The 26,972-nt window shown below is 42.6% G+C and overlaps 1 protein-coding gene across 15 annotated transcripts in view; it reads left to right on the top strand.

The window, feature by feature from the left end:
• Positions 1 to 26,972, top strand: part of ptprdb (protein tyrosine phosphatase receptor type Db) — a 158,274-nt gene that overhangs the window by 81,678 nt on the left and 49,624 nt on the right. For all 15 annotated transcript variants that reach the window (XM_084344997.1, XM_084344990.1, XM_084345001.1 and 12 more), the window contains 4 exons: positions 5,467 to 5,616; positions 16,742 to 16,887; positions 19,670 to 19,811; positions 26,746 to 26,934. In XM_084344997.1, coding sequence (XP_084201123.1) covers positions 5,532 to 5,616; positions 16,742 to 16,887; positions 19,670 to 19,811; positions 26,746 to 26,934 — 562 coding nt within the window. In that variant the 5' untranslated portion in view covers positions 5,467 to 5,531. The remainder of the gene's footprint in view (positions 1 to 5,466; positions 5,617 to 16,741; positions 16,888 to 19,669; positions 19,812 to 26,745; positions 26,935 to 26,972) is intronic.

Below are 26,972 nucleotides of genomic sequence, written 5' to 3' on the forward strand. Positions count from 1 at the left end.
TGACAGAGTGAGACCGGAAAGAAATGTAAATGATTTAAGAAGCATTGGATTACTCACGCAATATTGTCGTATGTGCATTATTAAAACAATATGAACATAAGATCTTTTTAAATATCATCAGCTAGTTCACGCTGACTTTTGACTGAAAGCTAACTCATTGGACTTTTATTCACGATGTCATCCTGCATCATCAGTCCTACATTGAGCAACATGGGGGACATTTTGTTTATGTGTGTAAGGAGCCCTCTTGAAGGTTAGGAGTAAGAAGTACACAAGGAGAAATCACCTCTGTATTAACTCCTTTTCACTTTCCCCAGTTCAGGGAAAAATCCACGTTACCATGGTTACCAAATGACCTTGTTTACACAGCTTACAGATCACTTACAAGATCACATCCTTTAAGGGCAGAAGATGGGTTTAAAAGAAGGTTTTCTTTTGAATCGGTGCTAGCATCACATATCTGCTATGTCATAAAATCCTGTGGTTTGCTTTCACAGTCACTTGTGATTGACAGCAATCACACCAGCCCGTTGAACCAAACCAGCAAATGCACCAGAGTTCGCTTCAACCACACCACACATGTTAGGTGTGACAGCTCCCCGAGACCATTAAAGTGTCCAGTGACCTGCCTGCTGTTGTTTAGTGAACAGATGTTTGAAGAAACCTTCATGACTTGCAACCGCTATCCTTAATGGAGCAGAGGAGGAGACCAACTTTGTTTATTCCACTCTGCTTGACTTGTTTTTTCGTGCAGCGCTATGATGCAACAAATACAAATTGTCTCTCCATTGACATTTCTGTCAGCCTGCCACTGTTTGAACAGGACAAATAGAATAAGTTAATTAGTATGTCTAATTGCATTTGGTGGCTCAGCTTTGGGAATACCAAATCAAATTAGGATACTCAGTGTTATTTTTCCATGGCACATGGTTTGCCTTAAGCTATGCTTTTTAGGATCTGTCTCTTGTCTTTGTCTCTATCTTTCTCAACGTCCCTTCCAGCTGTACTACGCCTTCGCTTTGTAGTCTACCCTCTTCTCTCTCGCTCATCATCATCATCCTCCCACATTTCCTTTTTCTTTTCTTCTGTATTCGGATCTCACTCTCTCTAGTTTTCTTTTTCTTTTTTTTTTTCCTTGTCTCGCAAGTTTTCAGCTTCATCTCTTGATAAGTTGTTTTTTTTTTCCTCGTAGTGATAATGTCATAGCTACCAGATAATGAAATAAGTTGGCCCTCTAAATGGGACAGAAATAAATACAAGCTGTTAATCCAATAAGCAGCCAGTTAATGCAATAACAACTTATGATTAATACTGCTTTTTGTCCCCTGATGCTGATGTAACCAACAGTTTTAAGCATTATGGGTGTTTTGACTGAAGCCCAATTTCATATGAAAATATAATTGTTATTATTATTATTTTAACCCCCCTCCCTATGAGCATTTCCTAAACAGTATATAACACAGTATAATGTAGCTGTAAGTAAGCTTAAGGTATTTGTAATCAGTTTTGGCAGCAGTAGCTCAGTCCGTGGGGACTTGGCTTGGGAACTGGTTCGAGTCCAGCGTGGACCAGTCGGTATGGAGTGAGGACTGGTAGCTGGAGAGGTGCCAGTTCACCTCCTGAGCACGGCAGAGGTGTCCTTGAGCAGGGTAATGAACCCCTAATTGCCCAGGGCACCTGACCATGTGGCAGCCTCCTCCCTCTGACATCTCTCCATACATTAATGCATGTGTATAGGTCTTGCTTCTTCTTCTTCTTCTTCTTCTTCTTCTTCTTCTATGTCTTCATAGAGTTACTGTACATACACATTATTAAACACTTTAAAATGTCATAATATTTGCTTCATTTGTCTTTTAAAATGTTATATCCTGCTCATAGATGATAAATGCGGGGGATTAAAGGGTAAAGTGTCCCCTTATCAGTTACCAACATTTGTTTGTCTGTCTCTCCTCCTCTGTGCTTGTCTCTTCCTCTGCGTCCTCCTCCCTCTCCTCAGTGTGTCCTTCTGTCTGTCCAGTGAAAAAAAACATAAGCCAGTCTGTCACTCTCCGAGTCAGTCTTTGTTCTGTCAGAAGTTATCCCAGAGATAAGTGTGAGTGATGGCTGCAGGCCCGGCCAGACAGTCAGTGTATAATTGAGTGATAGGGACTAATGTAAGTGAATGGCTCAGAGCCGACTGTGATCCACAGCAGCAGCAGAAGCTCAGGCACCAAAGGGAGGCTTTTTGTTAGGCCCTTGGTAATACTAGCGACAACCGCCACCCAGATTACGATCTGGCGACTACCTGGCTGTGTGTGTGGCTCAGGTTGTCCTCTTTTTCTCTTCTTTCCATCCTGTGTCTCTTTTCTTCTCTGTTTCCTAGCTCTGTTTACCACTCCACTTTCCCTCTGCACACCTCCACCTCATCTCTCTCTGTCTTTCTTTTTTTCATCTGTCTCTCTCTCTTTCTCTCTCTCTCTCTCTCTCGCTCTCTCCCACCGTTATCTTAGCTCTTTAATTAACGTGACATGCTGTGAAGTGAGATACTAAATAATGCAGGCTTTTCCAGTGACATTGAATCAGCCAGAATGATTAGTGGCCACACGCACACACACACACACACACACACACACACACACACACAGAAAAAAGATGGATTTGCCCTTTTTTTAATCAGTGATCTACCGTTTAATATCTGTATTCCTTTTGCAGCAAAATTGCAGCTTAATTAGACAAATATGCACATAAATGATCTGTTGAGAATAGACTGTCTTACAAGTTTGCATTTTAGATTTATGTAGCAGTGAATTAAACAGTAGGGGAGTATGAAATTTAAGAACCTTCCATTAAAGGAGGCATATGCTCATTTTCAGGTTCATAATTTTATTTTGGGTTACTACTAGAATAGATTTACATGCTTTAATGCTCAAAAGATGCATCAGTTTTCTCATACTATCCAGTGCTACAGCACTGTATTCCCCCTCTGTCTGAAAGCTCCTGTCTCTTTAAGGCTCCTGCCTCCTCAATATCCAGTCTGCTCTGATAGGTCAGCTCAGACACGCCTGACCCAGCACTGCTAACAAAAAAAAGCACCTGTGCTAAATCAATCCTCACGTGCCAAACTAGCCACAAGGAATAAATTATGCGAATGTGTGACATGGTGACATAGTGTGATGTCACAAAGTCACAGAATTAAAGGAAGGGGCCACTGACGAGGCGTTTCAGGAGCAGTGTTTTCTGTGGGAGAGAGGAGCTTCTATTGGTGTGGACTTGACTTGACATTTTTAACTTTCAAGATCTTTTAACAACTTAAATAAAACACTGAAGGAAAGGACAAAAATGAAAAGCATAATAGGTCTCCTTTAAGAAATGGAATTGAACTAAAGTAGAATTAACACTTTCAGCAAAAACAACAAAAAACTAAATCAAGCTAAACTCAAAATCCATAATAAAAGATGGTAATGGCTACTTGAAAACTTAAATAGACCTGAGACCTAATGTCCAAAACTAAATAAGAATAAACTAAAAACTAAGCTGTAATTTCCCTTTGCTGTGGCTGGATACGCAAGGTAGCTGAACATTATGCCTTTACACACTGTATTGCTGAGCTCTCATATCTACTGTATAGTGTAAATCAAAGCGCGGAGGACTTAATTTGTGCAGGGGGAGATCTAGGTTATCCCAAAGCAATTGTTTCAGACCAAACCAAGTGGAAAATCCAATGTGGGTTTAGTTGTTTGCTGCCTTGGCTGCAGGGAGCTCTGGGTTCCAGCGTTCTTCTGCCCCTACCCCCCTTGTATTTTTTTAATCAGATGGCTTGTTCAGGAGTGGAGGGGATTAAGACTGCTGCTGCTGCTGCTGATGATGACTCTGTCCAGTTTTGGAAAGCCCACAAACACATGCACGTAGGCACACACACGCTTACAGTATTGCAAGCGATTCAGCACAGGCACAGGCAGTCGGCGGTGATATACACTTGCATGCACAGACGGATGCATCAACGTATGCATGAGCTAGCCCATATGCATGCACATACAGTGCAGGCCTACGCATTCATTTATTCAAAAACCCACATTGTGCATCTGAGCGTCTCTATTTTGTGTCCGCTCACTCTCAGTGTCTCTCACTCAACACTGTCAGTTTCTGAACAGCAGCAGTGATCTGCCATGTCTCATTGTGTCATGTGATTTGAGCTGTGAGATTTCTGACACACAGACTGACGTCTGTCTCTTCTGATGCCAGGCACTCACACCAGGCACTGCAGATGGGACAGGGACAGACAGACAGACAGACAAACAGAGGTTAAAGAAAGATGCTGAGGAGGGAGTAGTAGTAATAGACGAGATGAATGAGGAGGAAGGGGAAGGAGAGTCAAAGAAAATAAATATTAAGCATATCTAGGAGACGCAAAAGTACAAAAAGTCACAGGTGTGAAGAAAAAGAGATTTAAGGATGAGACGATAGTGACATCGAGCTGCATGTTGACCCAACACTGTTTGCAACATAGCCAGCCGATAACACCAGTCAGCCTCCTCCCACTCCCACTAATCTCCCCATCATCCATCAATCACTCACTTAGTTCTCCCACCCCTCTGTCTTGAAGCCATTCGTTTCTTTTCATCATTCTGAAATCAATGGCGTTTTTTATGAACATTTTGTAATGTTAAGCAAAAAGGAACCAAATGGAAGCTTTAATAACAAAGCTGAATCCAACAAACGTAGACGCGAGGTAATACAAAAGCAGGCAACTAAAAGAAAGAATCCAAAAGCAAAGTACTAAACTAAGTGACAACAGGGTTGACATGAGGATCACAAGCAGCAAGCGCACGTGAGACACAAGGAGCAAAAACAAGTGAGGGAACACATGGACTAAATACACAAAGGCTGATGAGAAAATGTATATAAATGACAAAGACAGGAAGTGAAGGGCTTATCAAGAAACCTTCAAAATAAACAGGTAACATAGAAAAAGTAAAAGCCCAAACCATGTCACATTTGGACCATTGGATCCGGTAGAGAAGTGTCGCTTTGTGGCTTGTATAACAGGTAAAGACCTGAAGCAGAAAAAAATCAAGGCCGTTTCTTACTCGGGAGATGAACTTTCAATGTCGACTGATGATTTAATGCCAAATGTTTTCCATAAGTTGAGATTCATCAGCTACTTTGTGAACTCACGCACGCACACACAGACACGCACACGCCAAAACACACCTCCGGGCGATGAGTGTATGGTCCTAATGAAGCGAGAAGAGGAGAGGCAGCTGCATAACTGGAGTGTGAGGCCTAGAGGGAACTCACACACTTCAAGTCTGTGTGTGTGTGTCTGTGTGTGTGTGTGTGTGTGTGTGTGTGTGTGTGTGTCTGTGTGTGTGTGTGTGTGTGTGTGTGTGTGTGTGTGTGTGTGTGTGTGCGTGCGTGCCTCTGAAAGTCTCATAATTTCGACTTTAGAACAAATCTAATGACTGCATTTTCTCTTTACCTCTCCAGGTTGTGAGGGCCTGTTTCTATCGTCCTGTCGTACAGTGAGGCAGTGAGCTCACGGTGGATACAGCATGCATGTGTCGACATATCCCATGATGCACTCTGCCAATCCGGGCCTGCTCCTCCTCAGCTTCCTCTTCCTCGCTGATGCTGACTGTGAGTCCCTTCACACTCAGACCCATCTACATATATTCTCAGACACACACACACACACACACCTGCTAACAGATGCATAAAGAGAAATGATACAGTACATATGCTTTGAATGCACATGCTGTTTGTGCATTTATATACACGTGCACACACTTGGAATGACCTGATTTTCTCTTACAAACCGCTCCAGTACTGATGTCACATCCCTCCTGCATGTGTATCTGATCGTGTGTGTGTTTGTGTGTGTGTTTATCTGGCTGTGTGTGTGTACAAGTGTGTGTTGGATAGAAGGTTTGATTCGAGGCCAGCTGTTTTTGTCCATCCCAGTATTACTTGGCATGGATAGACAGACCACATATGGCAAATCAGATAATTTCTCCGCTGCTTGTGTGATTGTGTTTATACACTCTGTGTGTGTGTGTGTGTGTGTGTGTGTGTGTGTGTGTGTGTGTGTGAGCATTGGTGTGTGTGATCCCTGATCGTGGCTAGCACGATGGGTTTCTCAGTAAGTTTACATGGACATTAGTATTCAGGTTATAAGTCATATCCTGGTTTGAATTACAGCTGCAACTATTGATTATTGTCATTATTGATGCAGCTGTTGATAATTTTCTTGATGGATCTTCTTATAAAATGGCAGAAAATAATTTAAAGGGTCCGTCGCCTTTTCCCCAAACAACACTACAAACCCAAAGATATCATACTAGGTGAAGACATCTTGAAATCCAAGGCTGGAGGATGGATTTGTGCATATTAATATATTCTGCGACTAATCATTTCAGACCCAGTTTTTACCATATTCGGGCTATGATGTTGACATGGTACATAAAGACATGTGGCTATTTATCTCCCTGTGTTGAAAATAAATTATTATATTCTTCATTTTTTTCTGGATTGACTGACATCATTCACCTTGTGTCTGGCTTTTTGGACACATTGTCTGTTCCATGCTAACAGCCATCCTAATGGAAGACAGTTACCAGCGATAATCAGTTTATCACCCATTTAACCAGCACCAGACATCTCTACTTTTTTTTCATATATTTTTATACAGCAGATACTATTTGCACCCCAATCCTGGGTGTTTGCGTGATATCCTTCTCTTCTATCCAGTCGGGTTAAACTGTTGTGAATCTCACCATCAAAACAACTCAATTGGCTGACATGTGTGTGTCATATGTGTCTTCCAAGCACCATCTCTGTACTCACAGACTTTTCTCTTCAAAATGCTTTCTGTTGTTTGTCTCCTCTCTTATAACATCTCTGGTTGCGCTCAAAGCTAGCAACCAATCACAAAGGCAATGCGTCAAGGCAACGAGTACCAGCCAATCACATGAACATCTACATTTTTGAACACAGACAGCAGCAGCCTATAAAAACCTTAAACGCTGACACACCTGAACAGACAGCAGATGATCAGAAACTTGAATAAGTTGTTCACGTCTTTATTTTTGTAATTACCCAGCTACCACATTCAATGTTCTTAAAACCTATGGATAGATTATCCAGATTTCTGCATGTGCATGTTAACATACCTAACATGATGGTCTACCTGTCGAAAGAGAAGTCTTGGCCAGGTTTGACTTCTCTATCAATTTGTCACGAGGACGATTAGCACTGAGGCTTTGAACCTCATAACAGTGGTGATGAAACTGTCTGATTTGGACTAAGACTGAGGATAAAAGGTATGAAGACAGAAGGGGAGTGTGGGCGAACTTAAAGATGGAACAGACTGAAAGAGAATAATGGAAGAGACAGAGGAAGAGGTCATTCAAGCTCACCAAGCAGACTGTTAAACATCTGGGAGTTATCCTGACAGAGACATCACTAGTAATGGATTCCATTAGAATTTTAATCTGTATATTTGTGTTAAAGTGAGTTTGATTTTGGAGTGAGCTGCCCCTTTAAAGATGCTCGTTCCTTACGTGTAAATATGTTTTGGTAGATGTGTTTGTAAAGCAGATAAAACATGCAGCACAAGTCTGTTTGTTGGAAGAAAATTGCTGTGTAGCTCCGAGCTCGTGGTCGTACGATGCTGAACATATATCATCGCCACCCTGTCACACACACGCTTACAAGCAAGCATATGTGCGCACAAGTATAGGCTCGAGGCTGCCATACGCTGTAACACAGAGCCCAGTAAAAGCACACATCCACAAACCGCCCTTGTTTTCCTTTCAGCCTCCTGCCCTCTTGTCCCCTGTGTAACTTCCAGGGTCGGCCAGTAAAGGCCCAGTCATCCATCAAAACGATGATGCTCCCGGCCTGCTCTGTGACGGTTAGGGGAGCAGCACAGATGCTACGAGGGTGGAAAGGATTCATACTTTGTCTCCTCTGTCTATATTTTCTCGTTCCCCTGCCCTCGTCTCATTCGGAGTGACTCTCTCCATTGCTCTTTTCCTGCTTGCTCTCTGCCTCTTTTCGGCACATCCATATAATCTGGTGAGAAAGCAGGGACAGAGGGCTTGAGGGGGGAAAAGGGAGGAAAGGCTGTTCTTTTCTCTTTTTATCTCATTGTGTATGACGTACAGTGCCTCTTTTAATATCAACAGTGGGGACTCAGAGATTTGGATGTTGAGAATTCAAACGGAGGCTGCTGGGACGCTGACATCTTTGGTGCTCGTCTCGTGTCTGCATGTTTTGAAATGTTAAACACGCTCTGAAATATTGCTTTCAGTTGTGCTTATCTTCACCAAATGAATGGAATGGCTTTTAAGCATCGCAGGGTTTCACAGGAAAGAGGCCACTCCTTTATGTCTGGACAGCGGCATCGCTGTTCAGCAAACTTTAGAAACACCATCAGCACACATGCTCACTACACAAGTTACACACTAGTGGACTGAGGGTATTAAGATGCAATCAGATGGAGCAGCATCCCCTGTGCATAGTTGGAAAGCTTGCATGACACTGCACCATATGTGCAATCTGCACACGAGCGCTGGTGCAACAATGCAAGCAGTGCGCTGAGCTTTTGCACGTGTAAACGCGTGTTTCTTCAAATTCCCATCGCCCTCTTTTTTTTTACTCCATCTCCCCGCCTCTCTCGCCACCATTTTTTTTTTTTGTTTCTCGGTGTATTTGTGTGCGCGTGCGTGCATATGACATCTATCTGGTGGATTAAGAGTAATGCCCTGATCCTGTCGCAAACTAGGCCACTGCTTCATGTACGCAGTGAGATGCCCCATGTGAGAAACCCCATCCCTCCGCATGTCAGTCAGGGCGACGGGAAGCGATGAAACAACAGGGTTCTCTCTGCTGACCCACGTTTGCCCCAAAACCAACAAGCTGTCGTCCTTCCGATCGCAGACTGGATGTAACAATAAAAATTCCAGCAGAAATAAACCCTCTTGTGTGTGTGTCTGTGTGTGTGGTTGTGTGTGTGTGTAACAGAACACAACAAAACAGCTTCTTTTTGTCAGCGATGCTGAGTTGTAACCTGGCGCTTTAGTAAGCAGACTGTACATTTTTGAAAGCGAGCAGGAGTGGTTTAGGATTCTGCCGAGGGAGGCTCCTGGTAATGTGAAACTCTTTAGTCTCAGTTTGCATCACCTTATTTATGTTGTGAAAGCTGTTTCTCTTTTCCACAAAGCTTGATGTAAAACGTAAAATATATATACAACATTTTTTTCACATGACACATTAGGTCGCTCACGTGCTGACGGATTGACCTGTCAACGTATGGCCATATTGCCTGCACTTGCATAGCCGCGAGGTTGACTGGAATCTTAAAGGTGGCTGGGTCAATCTCCCACAATGCACCACTACTTCGCTTGCTTTGGGTGCACCTGAACGAGGCACTGAACACACAAGTGCTTAGAGAGGAGATGTCTTTGGTTACCTGGAAGTATTTCATTCAGCTTTCCCTCAGGTTCTTAGTTCAAGGCTCTGAGCTGCTCTAAAGAGCAATGTTCTTCCACAACACATGATATGCTGTATTTTTGTCCAGTTTTAAGATTTGATTTCAGTTTACATCTTTTCCAACTTTAGTATATTCACAGCTAATTAAAACAACATAAAGTATAGCTTCTTCTTTATATCTGATGCATTTCTTATATTTTACAAGGAAACCACACGGTCTGAGGAAACAGTAGATGGAGTTGTATGCTGTGGAGATTGTAATGCCCTATGAGGTACGGTAGGTGAGAGTGATTTTGGGACATGTTCACAAAACTGACCTGACTTTTTGACCTCTCTGTGGTAAGAACATAAGGAGGCAGGGAAGCTGTAATACAGGACATGTGTATCAAAGATTTGTGAGTCAGGTCATATCAGCGAGTTTGAGCTTAGTGTGTGTTTCCGTGTGATTATGTTTGTAGCTGTCTGTTTTATATGTATATGTATGCAAGCATGTGTAGTGCTTAGAGTAGACAAGAGATTAGATTGCGATAAGTATCTGGTTTCGTGCGAGCGTCGTGCCTCCTTGCTGCTGATGGATGAGGTAGCGTCGGGATTCGCTGGCATGAGATGAAGAGGCAGGGTCACAAAGGTTAAAGGTTTTCCGCCCCAGGGATTAGTTAAGGGTGTGAAACAGAATCAGTTAGTTTCTTAGATGGATTGTGTTTCTTTTCTGTGATTGATTGGTATTGCCTGACTCACTGAAAGCGCAAAAAAAAAAAAAAGGCAAGATCCGGGCTGACATTATTGCCCATAACCGCAGTACAAAATGTCAAAATGTCAACATCTGCTTCTGGCAGTTTAGACCATGATGGAAGCACTGGGTGATTTCTCTTGTGGGCTGGGAAATGATGATCAAATGACCAAAAGGCCTCCAGCGTTACACTGGCCAACATACTGGTCAAATCTCAAAAGACTTTTCAGCAGCTTTTTACAAGCAAAGACCACAAATACAGAACTTTGCCTAGCATATACCAGAATAGAAAGTTCATTTAAATATCTCTAGAGGAATACCTCAGCGACATAGACTATAAAAATGGATGCAGTCTTCATGATGTCACTCATAGGTTTCTAAAGAGCCATTCAGTCAAGTGTTGTTTTTACACTTTTGATAACGATTAAACGAAAGATCTATAGCGTGTGAGCATCAGGGACAGAGACAATATTTGTACTCTGATGGTGCTTGGGGTCCGACCAGGAAATGTCATCAAATTTCATCACGGGGAAAAAATAAATAAATAAAAAATTAGTGCATGTTTTCTCTGCTGTTAAACTAATAAAGGGGTCATTCTTTACCCTGAAGACATTGAGAGTGTTAGCATGATTAGACAGTTTTAGTTGAAAAAAAACTAAGAGCAAACAAAATTGCTGCAAATCTACAGTGATGTTGAGTAAGCAATACAAGAAATGACGCCAATCGTGCTGAAATTGTCCTTTAATTTCCTTATTTTTAATTAACATGCCACTTATCGACTAAACTGATTTCCATTATCTAAATAATTCATGGTATATGTTCTGGAATCATTTATCATTAGTGTAGTATTATAATTCAGCTCTGGTGATGATGTGCCTCATCCTGAATATGGCATGAAACCTTAAAAATAAAACCCCTAATTAAAATGTTTCCTTAAATACCTCTCCATAGAAGATGACAGAGATGGGTCGCGTCACAAGCATCTTCAGAAGTCCTACAGTATATACACATAAAATTAAAATGCCAATCTCAGTTCTGTTCTAATTAAAACTGTCAGAGCTGGCTTTAGGAGGGGCTTACTGTTAATAAATAGACCTTTAAATCAATGATGTCATACTCACTTGTAGCACAGTGACCTTTTGGACTCCCTTAATAACTTCTCTATTGTTATCGGGAAAGTCAGTCCATGAATGAGGGTGGATGAGGCCCAGAGAAGGAAAGTCCTCCTGCAGTCCTCCTGCTGAAGCTTCTCAGTGTGCTGCACAGCAGTGAGGCTATTAGCAGCTAGCATAGCTGTGCGCCCATCCGTGAGTAACAGGATCTGACCGGCGTTAGCTTAGCATTAGCTTAGCAGGCTCACCCGTCTGTGAAGAAGGCTGGATAGCATCAGCTTAGCTCTAACTTTGCTAAGCAGTGGTCTGTGACTAATACGCTGTGACCAGCACTGAGAAAACCCTCTGTTCATCTTTATGGGATGCCAGCTCTGACCCAGTAGAGTCGAGTGTACCCAGTGGGTAGCCCATGTGTTTCTAATGACCTGTGCATAAAAGACGTCCCTGTTTGATTAATTCCTCTCCTTGTGTTTCTAACAAATTAACCCTGATTAACTCGGCACTAGCCAGACCCTAGGGCAGCCATGGTGGGTAAGTGGCATGCTAATTGGACATTACTATTGGCAGTAAAAGTGCATTTTATCCTTTGCTATTGCATCAGATTATATTGCAGGGAGATGCTTGGTGACATCGTCCTAAATACTGCAGGTTTATATGCACACAGAGAAGTTTTATATGAGAAGAAAAGAGTTTTTGAAATGAATAATCCAATACTCCAGATATGGCTGTGACACTGCAGAGATAGATGGACACTTTGTGAAACTTGAATAAAATGTGATCTTTAATGTAATGGTTACGGCGCTTAATTGCGTATAATTAAATTTCGATGTTGAAATGGCCCGTTTTAGCAAATGTTTTCCAATTAACACGTACGTGTACTGCAGAGGGAAGATAGCTGTCTCTCTATGTTTATTGGCCCCGGCAATCCAATTTCATTTCCAGGACGAAAGTGAGCAGCTGATAATTTGCTCTTAATGTGTCGGTTTGATGTTAATGTGTTTTAAGTTATGGTTCTGGCCAGCTGCCCGCCCACTCTCGAGGCTGACTATCACGGCCCTGGCTCAGGCCCCGATATTGGCGTCGTTCCTCAACTTGTCTGACAAGCCTGCCTCAGTTCTCATTTGGGGAGTCATCGGCTAACCGCCCACCACCACGTACAACACTGTGCAGCTGGATCTTTCCCTGGCAAGCACTGTGACTACTCATTACATGCCTAACTATCGACATGCACACACACACACACACACACACACAGACATACAGAGGAAAATGTGAGGCGCGGGCTAATATGCTTGACAAGTTGTGCCAACCTCCAGAGGAGCCTTTTCAGATGTGATCAAAACTTCTCACAAAGGCTCTTCATTCTCATGAACACGTGTCGACAAAGACTCAGAAACACTGGGGATAATGTGAACATGTCCGACAGGGATAATATCTTTCTGATCAGGAGGTTCAATAACAATGTATCCTCTTCCTCCTCTGAAGGATGATCCACTATTCTACCTGTGAGCAGAAAAAGCCACATGCAGGATTAGCTACTGTTAGCATCTGGGCTTCCCCGTCTGCTCCCTTTTAGCTAACACTACACCAAAGCTTAGTCATTCCAATTTCTTATCTGTGATTTTATACTTATTGTCGGTAATCCAGCATCTCAGAGCACCTCTTTTCCAATTTGTAACTGTCATACCTGCAAAATCAGAGAGAGCGGGTCAATTTCGTGCTGCTGAGCCCATTGCTTTTTGCTGATTTGCTCTGTTTGGACAGGCCTGTCTGCTTTATGCTTTTTCGCATCAGATCAGCTTAGCGATTGAGGACACACAAGATGAGGCCTGAGGGCACGTAAATTGCATTATTTCAAATTTTGCAAAGAACTGTGGGAGTTCAGATTAAGCACAATAAAACACATATTCCACTCATTACGTGTCGCTAAACCCAAAAATTTCAGTGTGATAAAAATGTATGATTCCCTTATTTATCACTTTTAAAACTCTACTTTTACATCCTGAGTTGTGCATCTCCCGTGGTTAGTTCTGCCTGTTCATCCTCCCAAATATGTTCTTTCCACTCTTGCATTTATACTATTTTCCAATCTTAATACTCTACATTCGTAAATCATACTCCCTGAAGGTTTGTGCCAGCATCTGTTCTTACAAACTCGATCTCCCTCGCTGTGTCCCTCTAGGTTAAGACAGCATCTGTCAGCTACAGTATGTCCCTCTAGTCTCCTACAAAGTGTCACTAGCTTCATTTAGTCTTGCTATTTGTCTTTCCTCCGACTCTTGTCAACCTCCATCATCCTGATAAGGTTTTGCAGGTTAATTTAAGGAGGGCTTTATCCAAAAACAGTGTCGTATCTGTGAAAGATCACAAAATTAGAAGTGTTCCCTGCCACCCAAATGCAGTCGGTGTTATCCCTTTGATTTTAAATACCAAAAATCCTGGAATCAAAGTTTATCACACGTCTTCAGCAGTGACTCGAAAGTGGTCCGGGGAGGGGGGGCTGACTTTGTAATCCCTGCCATCTGTTGTGTAGATCAGATCCCACTGTATAGCGACCTTTATGTAGGCCACCCTCCATCCACCGCACACACACACACACACCAAGAGGGGGAAGATTGCCACTGTCTAATTCCATCTAAATCTCTCTCCGTGGACCCACTCTGTAGCTTCCCCTCACTTCCATCTTAGGTCATATTGAGGGAAAAGACGAGGGCTGCGAGAGAACGCCTGGAGACATGCACGGGCACCTAAGCCTGTGACTGCTGCAAAGTGCCTCACTAGAACAAGTTCTTCTCCTTCTTTTTCTTATTTTTTTATTTTATTTTGGTTGAAATAATAAACCTGCACAATCAACCTTCCCTCCCTACAAATATTGAAGTCCTCCTTTGAGCTTGGGCCCCCGTTTTTTCTTGTCAACGCTTAATCCTCCTAAAAAAAAAAACCTTGATGATCTTGGCAAAAGATTTAGATAGATAAGATAATGGAGGAGAGGGTGGAAGATTGAAAAGGGGGTGAGAGGAGGAATTTGGAGGGAAAAGCGGTGAAGAGGGGAAAAGAGAATAAGGATGAGCGCCGATAAAGAGAGGGGAGGAGAGAAAATACGGGAGAAGTGTGGAGCATACGGCTGCATCCCCCCCTCCCCTCTTCCTCATTAAGTCAGTCAATGTGACAGGAAGACTTATGTAACACCCCAGAGATGGAGGGAGGAGATGGAGAAAGAGTAACAAGGAGGAGGATGAAAGGGGCAGCAAGGAGAGCAGCTGTGAAGGGGGTCGGGGGGGGAAGAAGTGATGCAAAAAAAGGGAGACTGGTAGAGAGATAGAGGGGCAAAATATGAGAAAGAAGGAAGTTAAGACAATTAAAGAGGAGATATATGAATGAGGGATCAGGGCGAGATAGATGAAGAGAACGTAGGGAAAGATAAAAAAGCAATTGAAAGATCTACCGTGCCTTTTAGTATGGCTCCGCTGGCTTTACACTTTTCATTTGTTTTGTGGGGGAGAGATTAGCAAGAGGATTAAGAGAGCGATTCTCCCGCTCCTCATTCTTTCTGTTTCCATCTCTCTTTTTCTCTCACTCTTTCTCTCTCAGATGGGCGCACGCACATTTGCTCGCTCGTCACACACACGTACAGTATGATGGCATGCGTGTAGCAACTGTGGTGCATGCGACGATTCGCAGTAAATATCACGGCGGCGACTGACCATTGTTTTATTTCGCAGGTGATTTTATTAATCTGCCTGTGATTAATTGATGAGTTGCGTATGCAAAATGTCAGGAAGTAGTGAAACAAAAATCAACATCCCAGTGTCCCAGAGTCCATGACATCTTCAGATTGCTTCTTTTGTACAACCCATTGTCCAAAGCCCCCGAAAATATTAAACTTACAGTGTAAAAACAGAGAATATCTGCAAATAAATCATTTATCAATCAGCTATTATTTTTTTATTACATTTTTTGCTGATAATAATCAGTTGATCAACTCAAGCAAACTCTCCTGTGTGTGCAAAGTTTGTGTAGATCTACCTAAACAGGCAGATACAAGGGTGAAAGTAAGCGCACACAAAAATGCTCACACACACACAACGCACACACACACTCTCTCTCACACACACACATACACACACACACACTGTTCTATTCAGTCATTGAGGTAGATTTGGCTGTAAGCCAGTGAGGTGTAGAGGTGACTGGGCAGCTTGGGGCTCTCAGACCATGTTTGCCAGTACATCTGGCTCGTTCTCGCTTGCTCTCACTCTCTTTATCTCACCCTCTCTCTGTGTCTCTCTTTCTCTCTCTCTCTGGCGCTCTCTCCCTCGTATCCACCTCCTGCGCTCATCTTCCTCTCTCCCTCCTCATCTGCCGTTCATGCTTTCTCTTCCTTACCCATTCTGCTCTCCATCTGTCTCTCTCACTCACTCCCTTTATCTCGCTCGCTCTTCTGTTCAGCTATCCCCGCTCTTTCAGCGCTCTCTCTCTCTCTTCTTTCTCTCCTTCTCTGAAAAGCTTAGCTTTTCTCCCTCTCTCCCTCCCTCCTTTTTAAACAGCAAAAAGCAATTTCTCTCCCTTTGTCAGGGCGGTTGGCGGTAAGCCCTTAAGTAGGGATTTTCTGGTTTGGCTGGAATGCCATTAGGCGAGCTGGCGGTGACGTGCCGTGACTGACGTGCCGAATCTTTTTGATGTCGTGATGTCACAATCCAGCGGAGGCTGTGGTTATGATATTGTTGGCGTCCCCGGAATGAGGGGCTTTAGTGGTCATGTCAGGAGTAAGTCTTCATAAATCCTTTATGGCACAGAAATATTAAGCTTCTTTGGTGGTACAGGGACAGTGGGGAAAACATGGTGGAACATGCACACACATGTACAGAAAAAAAAGGCGCACACACAGACACAAAGCCACCAACATGCACGACTACGCTGAAAGAGAGATATAGGTCCATTTGTAATCCAAGAATCGTCACACACACACACACACACACACACACAAAATCAGCCACAGTGTTCATTCTGATTATTTTATTCTGGATTTTTGATAACCTTCCATGTGACTGCAGCATTGTGCTTCCTCTTTTTCACTTAAACTAAACACACACACACACACACACACACACACACATCTGGCATCCCCCTTTCACACACTCTCAGACATAAGTGTTACAGATGTGTGAATGATAAATTACAGTAGTATTTTAAGTGGATGTCTGGTACTTAAGTGCATTTAGAAAAAACACTATAATCCATTAGAGAAAATGTGGAAGAATGTGTGAAACTGTTTTGCCGTGTAGTGGTGATGGTGGTGTGAATGGTTGTCATATTAAGAGCATTATACAATCATCAGTCAAGTGGGTATTGACATGTGCACACACACACACGTAGAGTACACACAAACGAACTTGAACTTAACTTGTGTAAACATCTTTCCACGCAGCACCCCCCAGATTTACGAGAACCCCAGAAGACCAAACAGGAGTCCAGGGGGGAGTGGCCTCCTTCGTGTGCCAGGCCACAGGGGATCCACAGCCCAAGATTGTCTGGAACAAGAAAGGCAAAAAAGTCAGCAACCAGAGATTTGAGGTATGATACTAATGAAGGAAGTGTCACTTTGTGTCTTTTTTATAACAATACTGGCTTCTTCTCATGCTGACATGCAGTAAACTGGAACTGGGACTAAGTTAGCATCCCACAACTGAGCAGCCGCAGAGTTTCAACCAGTGGTTTCTGCAAAAAAACAGGATTTTATTTCCTTTGTCACAGCAGACATTTTTGATTGCCAAACACAGGTGTAACTCGTAACATTACCAGTAGCTGTAGAGCGGACACAGCTAATGTTAGTGGATCAATGATCTAACGTTAGACAAAATATGAATTGGCAGTGAATTAATCGTGGTGAATACCGCTCTAGTGTTTATCTACGGGATCTGGATGTGGAGCTAGGTGTCACTTTAGCCTTAGCCTAGCATGGAGGAGGAAACAGCTAGCGAACACACAAGCCCCTTGAAAAACCACCACAAAACTTGTCATTTTTACACTTTTCTTTTTGTACTGCTTAACAACTAGGGTGTAACCTTTTACTAACTATAAAGGTGCTGGTAATTTCTACCTCTTGACAGAGCTATGCTAACTGCTTATTCTAGTCTTTGTGCCAAGCTATGCTAAGCGTATCCTGGCTTTAGTGTTGTATTGAGATAACGGACAGATACAGTGAGCGCTAACAATCTTCTCATACTCTTGTGCTGTATATTAAATGTCAAACTATTCCTGCAAGTATTTTTTTTGTGCCAAACATTAGCTTTCCATTTGTAAGGATTTGTTGCTTTTTTTGATCTAACACCATAACTGCGACACGAGCAAGCGTCAGTAACAAAATCAACTCTTTGCAGTGCGACACGACGCGGCATCCTTTTTTTAGCCCGACGCCCTGTTTCTATTTTCAATCCTGTTGCTCACGTTGAAAGTGTGACACGGACAAGGAACGAATGAGGCGTTATCAATACTATGCCATCTCCTTTTACTACAAAAACCTATATAAGGTGCCAGCTGGCTGGAGGGACATAGCCAGGGAGCTGACAGTTTCTGGCGATCTCTATTTGCTGTTGGCTATATTATGTCATTTGCTGTAGAGAAACATCTAAATATCACAGTATAAAATTTGTGTTTTCTGTTTTAAAAGTACAAACACAGGAAAATAGCAAACTCACCCGTCTTTTACGAGTGGTTTATCTGCAACCTGATCTCCAGCTCACAGCTGATAGGTACTTTCGTTGAGAGAAAAGGAGTATTACTGGATCTGTAATAATCTTCATTAATATATATAAAACAGGCAGGCTTATAAATACATGAACATGTATTGCCAGTTTGTATATAAAGCCAAAATTGTAGCACTCAAGATTGGATCAGTTTACCTGCTTTTCTTCATTTGTACTCCAACTGTGTGAATTGCTATCTGCCCCAGCTCTTCCATATGTCAGATGATGCCTCGGGCTACAGTATATGAGATTCTCATATGATCACCTTATTAGTTTCCTGAAGGCTCTAACCTTTGATTTACTTTCCCACCTCACAAGTCACTCTTAGATGGAGATGTTGAACCAGCTGCTCTCCTCCACAGTCAGTGTCAAGCTGGGCTCAGGGTGCTTTTCCACTTTAATAAGCCGACTTTCCTCCCAGGTTTAAGTTCATCTTGCTGTCTTCCTATTTGTGATTAAATCACTCCGGGAGATATTTTATTTTTAATCCACCCTATATAAACTCAGACTACTTGCTGTATATTTCTCCTTTCTGTCCTGTCGGTCAGGAGTTGTTGTGGGATTTCTTTTTATTGGATTTCAGTCAACGAAAACCTTCTCAGAATTCAGATGCTTTACATGCATGTATTAAACTTATGCAAGAGCATTTAAAAGGTACAAACCAGTATTTCTAAAAAAAAGTTGTTTCATATCCTAATTAAGAGAGATAATCACAGACAATTTTAATTTTTAACTATCCATTCTCTTCATTTGTTCTGTTCAGGCAAAAGTTCCAGTGGATTGCTCATCTGTTGCAACCTGAAATTGATTTTAATGTGTAGTGATTGATCCTAGACTGTAGGTCCAGGTATGCCTGTGGCTAAGGATTAAACCTGACTAGTGCTCACATACTCCGCAGACTCAGTCCCCTCAGCTTTCCACAGTCAATTAAAAACTAGGAAAAGGCCTTCACTGTTTATCATTGAGCTGCAAGCGATGTTGAAGGCAAAATCAAAATCAATCAGTAACACCAGTCAGAGTCCAATGCGTCAGCTTAACATTTAATCAACTTGCCGCTTCTGTATCTGTGGCAGAGTGCCATATTTTAAAGCTGGATGAATTAAGGAGGGCGTCTCTTTAAACCCACTGTAGCTGGGTTTTTTTACCATTTGGTGGCAGTGGAAACAAGCTGTCAACACAACACTGACATATCAGCTTTTAAGTTGAAATTGCAAGCAGTTGCTGATGTAAAAATTCCGCAGTTACAGAGCAGAATTTTTTGGAGTTGTGTTTTTGGCAACCTGACAAATGTAAGATCAATATTCACTCTCTTTTAGCTCCGTCTTTGGTCTCCACCATCTCCTGAGTGCAATATTTGGCTCTTTAGCTGCTAAATCACCACGTAATTGCTCACTCTGTCTCATGTTTCGTGATGGGAAGGTTCACCGTGGGCTTTTAGAGCTTTTCAGCAAAATAAAAAAAAGCTTCTCTGGCCGCAAATGATGCTAGTAAGAGCGGTGAAAACAGTGCAACTAAGAGATACTCTGAAGATCTGTAGAGTTGAGCAGGGACTGCAGAATCACATATTCTCTGTCGCATTTTGTCTGATAAACGTCTTTTCCTTTCAACAGGTAATAGAGTTTGACGATGGGTCCGGCTCGGTCCTGAGGATCCAGCCACTGAGGACCCCCAGAGATGAGGCTATTTACGAATGTCACGCCTCCAACTCTGCAGGAGAGATCACTGCCTCCACCAGATTAAGTGTGCTACGAGGTCAGTGTGAACAAACACGCCAGCTACTGTATGTTCCCAATCAGCTGTCCAACATCATTTATTTAATTGCTTAGAAGAAAATCACATATCATAATTCTGGGACATAAATCATAGCCACTTAAAAATACAGTCTTAATAAACAAATGTGTTTTCTATGGCCACTTATCAATGGGTAAATTAACACGATGAAACTCACAAATTTACCTGAGAAAAACTGAAATATTGCCTGAGAATATAAAGTCAGAAACTCTCTCACCAAAATATCATAAGCATATTAGCATTAGCTAATATTCTAATACTTTAGAGACAGAATATTGTGGAAATTATCACCTTTTTCAATGTTTGCATCCTGCAGTAGTAGAGTGTCTGTAGTTAAAGAGTATAACTGTAGGTGTAGCAGCTCTGGCTTGAGTCCGTCACGGTACAATCCAGTCGAAATCAAGTGTTTGTTGAGTCAATAGTGATATTTTTCTGTCAACTTAAAAACAGTTTATGCAGAATAATTTGAGCCTTTCAAGGATACGTCTTTAGATGTAGTTATATATGCAACTGTAAGCATGGGTCCACTGCAGTAGATGGTTTCTGTTAGTGTTCGCAGGAGTCCATTAATGCAGATAGTGATGTTAGTGTTAGTGGAGTCCATTAGGAGAACATTATGTACCGGTAGTTTGAAGCTCAAGAGTGTCTTAGTGAGTGAAGCTGCTCGAGTGTGGATAATCACATCGTCTGCCTTTACAGTACATGCTCGTGGGGAAAGGACGCTCAGCCTATTGTTACCTACCATCTCATTTCTCTCTCTCTTTGCCTCTCTCTTGTCTCTCTGAGGTAATAACATAGTCTACAGTTCTTCCTCTCCACTCTCTTCTCTATCTGTCTCGTCTGTCTGGGTTTTTCGTCTCCCCAAGTTCATTCCCTCGTACTTTCTCTGCCTTACACTCCCCTCCTCTGTGTTTTTATACACTTTCCATCTTTTCCCCTCCCTTTCTCTCCCTCCGTCTGTCTTCCTCTCTCTCTCTCTCGATCTTTCTGTCTCTATCTATCTCTCCATACACTCTTAGGTCCACTACACAGCAACCTCTAAATTATTCACATCAGACCACTCTTTGCATCTTCTGTGCTGTTCCGCTTCATCCATCCAGAATTTTTCCTGTCTCACATGGTTGTCTTTGTTCGTGTGTGTGTGTGTGTGTGTGTGTGTGTGTGTGTGTGTGTGTGTGTGTGCATGTGTACATGCAGGCATGTGTCTTGGTTGTGTGTCTCTGCGTCTATTTTTGATTTCTCTTGCTTCCCTTGATGGAAACTATCTGCTCGTGTCTAATCTTTAGCTTTATCGAAAACATAACCGCTCATGCATGCACACACACACACATACAGGAAACACACGCACACACAAACGTATCCTCGATCTAAGACAGTCAGTCTTTATGTAGTGATTAGCCTCTTTCTTCTCCTCTGAGGAGTCATTGTGCTGTGGATGAATAAGAGGCCACCTGGGAATAGCTAATAGCCCCTGATAGACTGTCAGTCCAAATGTCAGTTACACACACACACCAACACATGTGCGGGCGCGCACACACACAGGGTCTTGTCAGTCATGTCTCCTTGTCTCCCCTGGCTCTGTAAAGACACAGCTCCAGTGACTGACTGACTGACTGACTGTCTGACAGGAGGGATCCGGTGTTAAGGTCAGCCGACTTAATTACTGTGGATTAGAACCAGGCTAATTGAAATCTTGGCTTCCAGTAACTGGCTGTGATTGGCAATGGCTGAAATAATAATGAACTTGAGAGCAATTATATGCTTTAGGATCCAGTTTACAGGCAGACACTGTATAATTCATGGTTTGGTAAAAGCAAGCAGCCACCCTACAGGGATGAATAATGCTGCAGGTCCTTGAATGGCCACTTGGCTCCAAAATTGAGTCAATCCCCAACTTTATTGCAGAAATAAACATGCTTACAGTCCAGTACAAGGAAAAGTTGTTGTTTCCATAGTTAATTTACCCATTTATGACACCTACAACCTTTTTATGAGTTATGCATAATTAAGGGCGTGGCCACTTTGAGTGACAGCTAGCTGTGATCTGTCTGCTGGGCTCCACCTTCACCTCGGCTAATTCGAGTCAGTAAAACTTGACTTCTCGGTCACGCTTGTGGTGTTGGCACCTTTTAGCGAATATCGGACAAATAATAAGTCTTGCTGTGTGCTTAATTGAAATAACAGACTGTCCAAGATGTCTGTGCTCCACCTCTTTGCCTATTTTTTAATTTGCCACGAGTTAGGCGGAGTCAGACACTGCCAAGATGGTGACAGCCAGAGGCAGCACACCGGGTTTTACGATGGTTCTTAAGAAACCTGCGGGTGATGTCACCGAGGCTACGTTGTCTATGTCTATGTTTTATACAGTTTATGTGTCTGAATGAGTCTTGGACAAAGTACTTGGGTCCGAAAGCTGAAGTCGTAAATGAATTCTATTCAATCAATCGTGTTTTTTATACAACTTGGGTCTGCCATCAAAGTACTTGCTAAGATTGCAACAAAGATGCCTGATGGGGTATGAAGCATGATTGGTCAGACAATCAGACCAGCACTTGTAGTGTCTAGACCACTTAATTTGGAGGTAAGACTGAGTGGAGCAGAAATGTTGGTGGTGAAAGTGTGGGAGGTTGAACCACAAAGTGGGTATTTACAACAGGCAGTCTGGATAACAAAATAATTTTCCCATTTGTTGTCAAATAAATAAGTTCTTCAAATAAGTTTGGCAACTGACAGTTTCTTTAAAACCTGTCTGTCATCATCTGAATGCTCATCTGTGGCCTCACAAACCAGAACCGAGTTGAATCAACGCGTCTCTGAAAATGTAAAATAACTCACATGTTAGAATCACAAAGTGATGCAGTAGAACAGGGCTGTTGTATTGGTTTGCCATATATTACATAGGTGATAATTTTATTGCATCCATCTCTTATGGTGTTTATCCCCTGAGTCAGTGATGAATGACAGAAACAGGCTTGTTTGCAGGTGCAGATATTACACAGCAGCCAGCTCCTACTTTAGTTCCCATGATTGTAAGAGCAGACTTGATTTGCGAGTCGTCCAGATTCGCAGATGACAAACCCAGCGAGCGATGTGTGTGGATTTCATTTTGGGTCTTATATAAAGAAGTCAGTGTTCGCACAGCAGTTCCCATCATTGTGAGACCAGGTTTTTCTATGAGCTGTGAAATTGTCTGGATCTCTCACAGTGGAAACACTGGAGCGGGAGCGAGTCCAAATGAAACAGTGGGGATGTGTGGAAGGCTCCGTCAACAAGGGAGTGTAGGGTTACGCATCTGCGCTGACCTCAGGGGGTTCTTAACTGTTCAGCAGCAGCACACGCACACGCACAAGCTCACACACTGGAGCAGCTCTGTCGCAAACGCACTTTGGTGTTACTTACACCTGTCCTCATGATGGATGGCGGAGAGCTGGTTATGTGCGTGTGTTAATGCTTCTGTGTGTTTGTGCATCAGCTCATTCAATCAGCCCTCAAACACTTTTACTTGTATCACTTCACACCTTGTCAGCTTTAAATTAAAGAAGCTTGTATTTGTTTTTGTCTGCACAAGGAGGCATCTGCGTGTTTCAATCCGGTATCCGTGCATACCTGTGCTCTTGCTGCCGAGGTTTACGGGCTCTCGCACACGCGTCTGCCTCTACACATCTGCAGCCCTGTCTTTTGTTCACATGCGAGTGGCTGTAGAAGAGGGGCAGGGAGAGATGCACGGTCTCAGGGAGTAGCATTCAAACTGTGCATCCTCAATGTTCACTGTCCCACCCCAGGTAGATGAAATAGAATGCATTATTCCTGCCTACGAGGGGCTGGCTTTGAAGTGAGCGTTTGCATAATGAAAGCGGAGAGAATCAGGATTGTTATGCTGTACGGGTCCCTTGTGCTCTCTCTCTCTCTCCCTTTCTTTCTGTTTTCCTTTCTGCCACTCTTTCTCTGTTTCACTTTATTTCGTTCTATTCTTTTTTCTTTTTTTTGCACTCTTGCCCTCTTTCGCCACCCGCCCACACACGAGACACACACCGGTGCACACAAACACCTTCTCATCTTGTTCCCTTGGTTTATTATGTCCATGTTTCCATTTGTCGGGCGTTGTGATTGATTGAAACCGGAGCTGTTAAAAGGCCACACACGCTCTCGCGAAGCTAGTGTCTCACAACCAGCCGGCCATGGTTCGATGGGCTAGTACCAGAATTAGCATCTCCTTGGCGGAGTTCAGCGCTAGGATTTCCTGTTAATGAGGCTCTGTGTGGTTGAGAGGGATGAAGTCACAAGGGATTCTGGGTAAAGAAAAAAAGGGGGGTAAAAATTTAAATAGACTGACTTCTAGATCAAATACAGCACGAATGCATGCAGGAACACATGCTTATTCGTCTCTTTTCACCATGTCTATCTTTATCCACTTTATTATGGATGACTCATGAATCTGACATTTTACCTCGCATTTTCAAAGTGCAGCCTTGAACAAAGTGAAGAATTTGTTTTTTAAAAACCGATTTGCTCTGAACCTATTCGATTCCGAGGGTGAACACAGTATCTTTTTCACTTTGACTGAGTTCAAACGTCTTTGATCCCCCACCTCCTCCAAGCATTGTCCCCTCCTCTCCTTTAAATCTCCCACTTCAGTTGAATGAAGTTGGCCCAGTGCCTTTGATTTCCCTTATCACAGTGGAACGACTCTTCATGTTTGATTTAATTGCCTCGGATGCCTATGAGTTCGCATTTGATTTGCCATCCCAAAAGGGTGCGAGTCCCAGTGGATGTGTCTTTATTGGACTCGCCTGTTTGAAGGGAGAGAGGGTTGTTTGCAAAAGTCAAAGCTGGACAAAAAGTGCATCTCAACTGCTACTGACTCCCAGCAGGAAAGAGAATATTTGATTTCCCATTGATTCCTATTCGAAAAGAGCGGTTGCCTAAAGCTTTTGAGAGATAAGTTTGTCAGGTGGAATGAAATGTTATTTATTCAGGTTGACCTCACTATGAGATTCTTGCTAAATCTAGCCCCTAGGCTCAAGTCTGATGTGGAACATATCTTGACTCTGAGTTGATTGGAGATTTGACTTTTGACCAGCCGGTTCACCCTAAAACCTTTTCACACAGGACAACTTACTTTGTGTCAATTCAGGACTCTTCAAGTATGTGGCATCACGAGTTGCTTCAAGTTTGTTTCAAATGCAAGCAGTAAGAATTAAATGTTAAGTTTGACATTGTTGGAAATGTGTTTAATAACATTCTTACTATCTGCTCGATTTGAAGCTACAGCCAGCAAATGGTTAGCTTAGCTTAGCATAACAGAAAACAGACGGCTTCCAGCAGCTCGAAAGCTCACCAGTTCACACTTGACTCATTTGTTTTAAACCAACTGAAGTGATGACAGCGTGAATGACAAGTCATAATCAGATAACGAGCCAATAAAACAATTATCTCCACCAAGCCTGTTACATAACGTTGCGTTCAACATAAATGGCACTCACTAATATGAGCGGGAGCTTTTACGGGGCTTTTATCACAGAGCTGACTGAGCTGAGCAGACTATTAATTAGGAAAGGGGCGAAAAGACTTCCAGACATAAAGTTACATTTCAGTTGGCTTTACATGTTGAGCCTGTTGAAGTTACTGGCCTGTCATTCACGATGGTAGGTCTCTACTAATCAGAGAAGACTGGAATACAGCCTGACGAGGAAAAACATCCAAAAAGTAGCAAAACTTCTACAAGCCTGGTAACATTAATAATGTGAATAAACAGTAGCTTGGAAACTGAAAACAGGTAAGAGAAATGTAATTCATATTGAGATCTGGTTTCAACCATGAAAGGGTCAAGATATATGTTTTAATGCAAAAGCTGATATAACATATCCACGAGCAAGGCTTTGTGTGAAATTCCCCCTGAAGATGAAGCTGAATATGGTAATATTTCCATTAACACACTATCCTACTTTATCCTGTGTAAAAGGCAGCCTACTTATACTTATACATGTAGATATCGGCTTATACAGAGAAGCGACACACCAGTGTGATTCCCTCGAGCACAAGTACAGCTACAGACACTCAGTTGCCAGTTCATTAGGCACACCTGGCTAAAGCTAATGCAGTCTCAAACAACAGCCCTGCAATAAATACGACCTAACAGAAGATTATAATTTTCTATTTTGTTGAATCTATTGCAGAGAGGTGCTGATTGAATTGTAGCGTCATTTTGGTGGCTGCAGTGTGTGGTGTTGTTGAGCTGTATTGCATTATACTGAGAGCTTTTTTCCAAAATCTTTTTCTGCTACGTTCACATCAATGAAGAAAGAAACACCTCTCATTGTCGCCCAATACAATTCAACAGCACCACAAAACGCAGCCTCTAAATTGAGTTGAATCAACACCTCGCTGAATCAGATTCAACAAAAAAGTAAACATTATAACCTTCATGAGGGTACGACTGTTGTATTAGACCGAATAGACCAGCAAGCGCTTGTATTTGTGATTTAGAAGGAAAATAAACACACATATAGGAATATTAGGAAACTGGTGTAGTGCTGATCTGTAGTATATTTATTCCTAACAACCCACTTGAGTATTTTCTTTTTACTTCAGCTGTACGTCTATCCTCATAGAATAACAATGACACACACAATAAGACAAGTAAATAAGGCCCAGGGAGAGTCAACCCTGGAGTGGGAGGTGGAACAGATTAGCGTTGGGGATGATGATGCCAAGATTCAATGCACCACTGGGGTTAACACATTTAAAACATGACAGAGGATGTGGGTGAAGGTGTATTTTAGCCCCTCTGACAGGACTGTGGAGGATGCTTGTGAACAGCATGGCACTATGCTACCAAGCTGAAGATGTGAGTAACATCCTGCTCTCTTTGACTGGTGTATTTGATCTTTTCCAGAGGACCAGCTGCCCTCAGGGTTCCCCACCATAGACATGGGTCCCCAGCTGAAAGTGGTGGAGCGATCTCGGACCGCCACCATGCTCTGTGCTGCTAGCGGCAACCCTGACCCAGAAATTACCTGGTTCAAGGATTTCCTGCCGGTCAACACGTCCAATAACAACGGACGAATCAAGCAGCTCCGCTCAGGTAACCAACGCTTTTATCCCTCCAGTCTTTCCCTTCCC

This window comes from Pagrus pagrus (genome assembly GCF_965226575.1).
Source record: "Pagrus pagrus genome assembly, chromosome: 2".
Taxonomy (NCBI): domain Eukaryota; kingdom Metazoa; phylum Chordata; class Actinopteri; order Spariformes; family Sparidae; genus Pagrus; species Pagrus pagrus.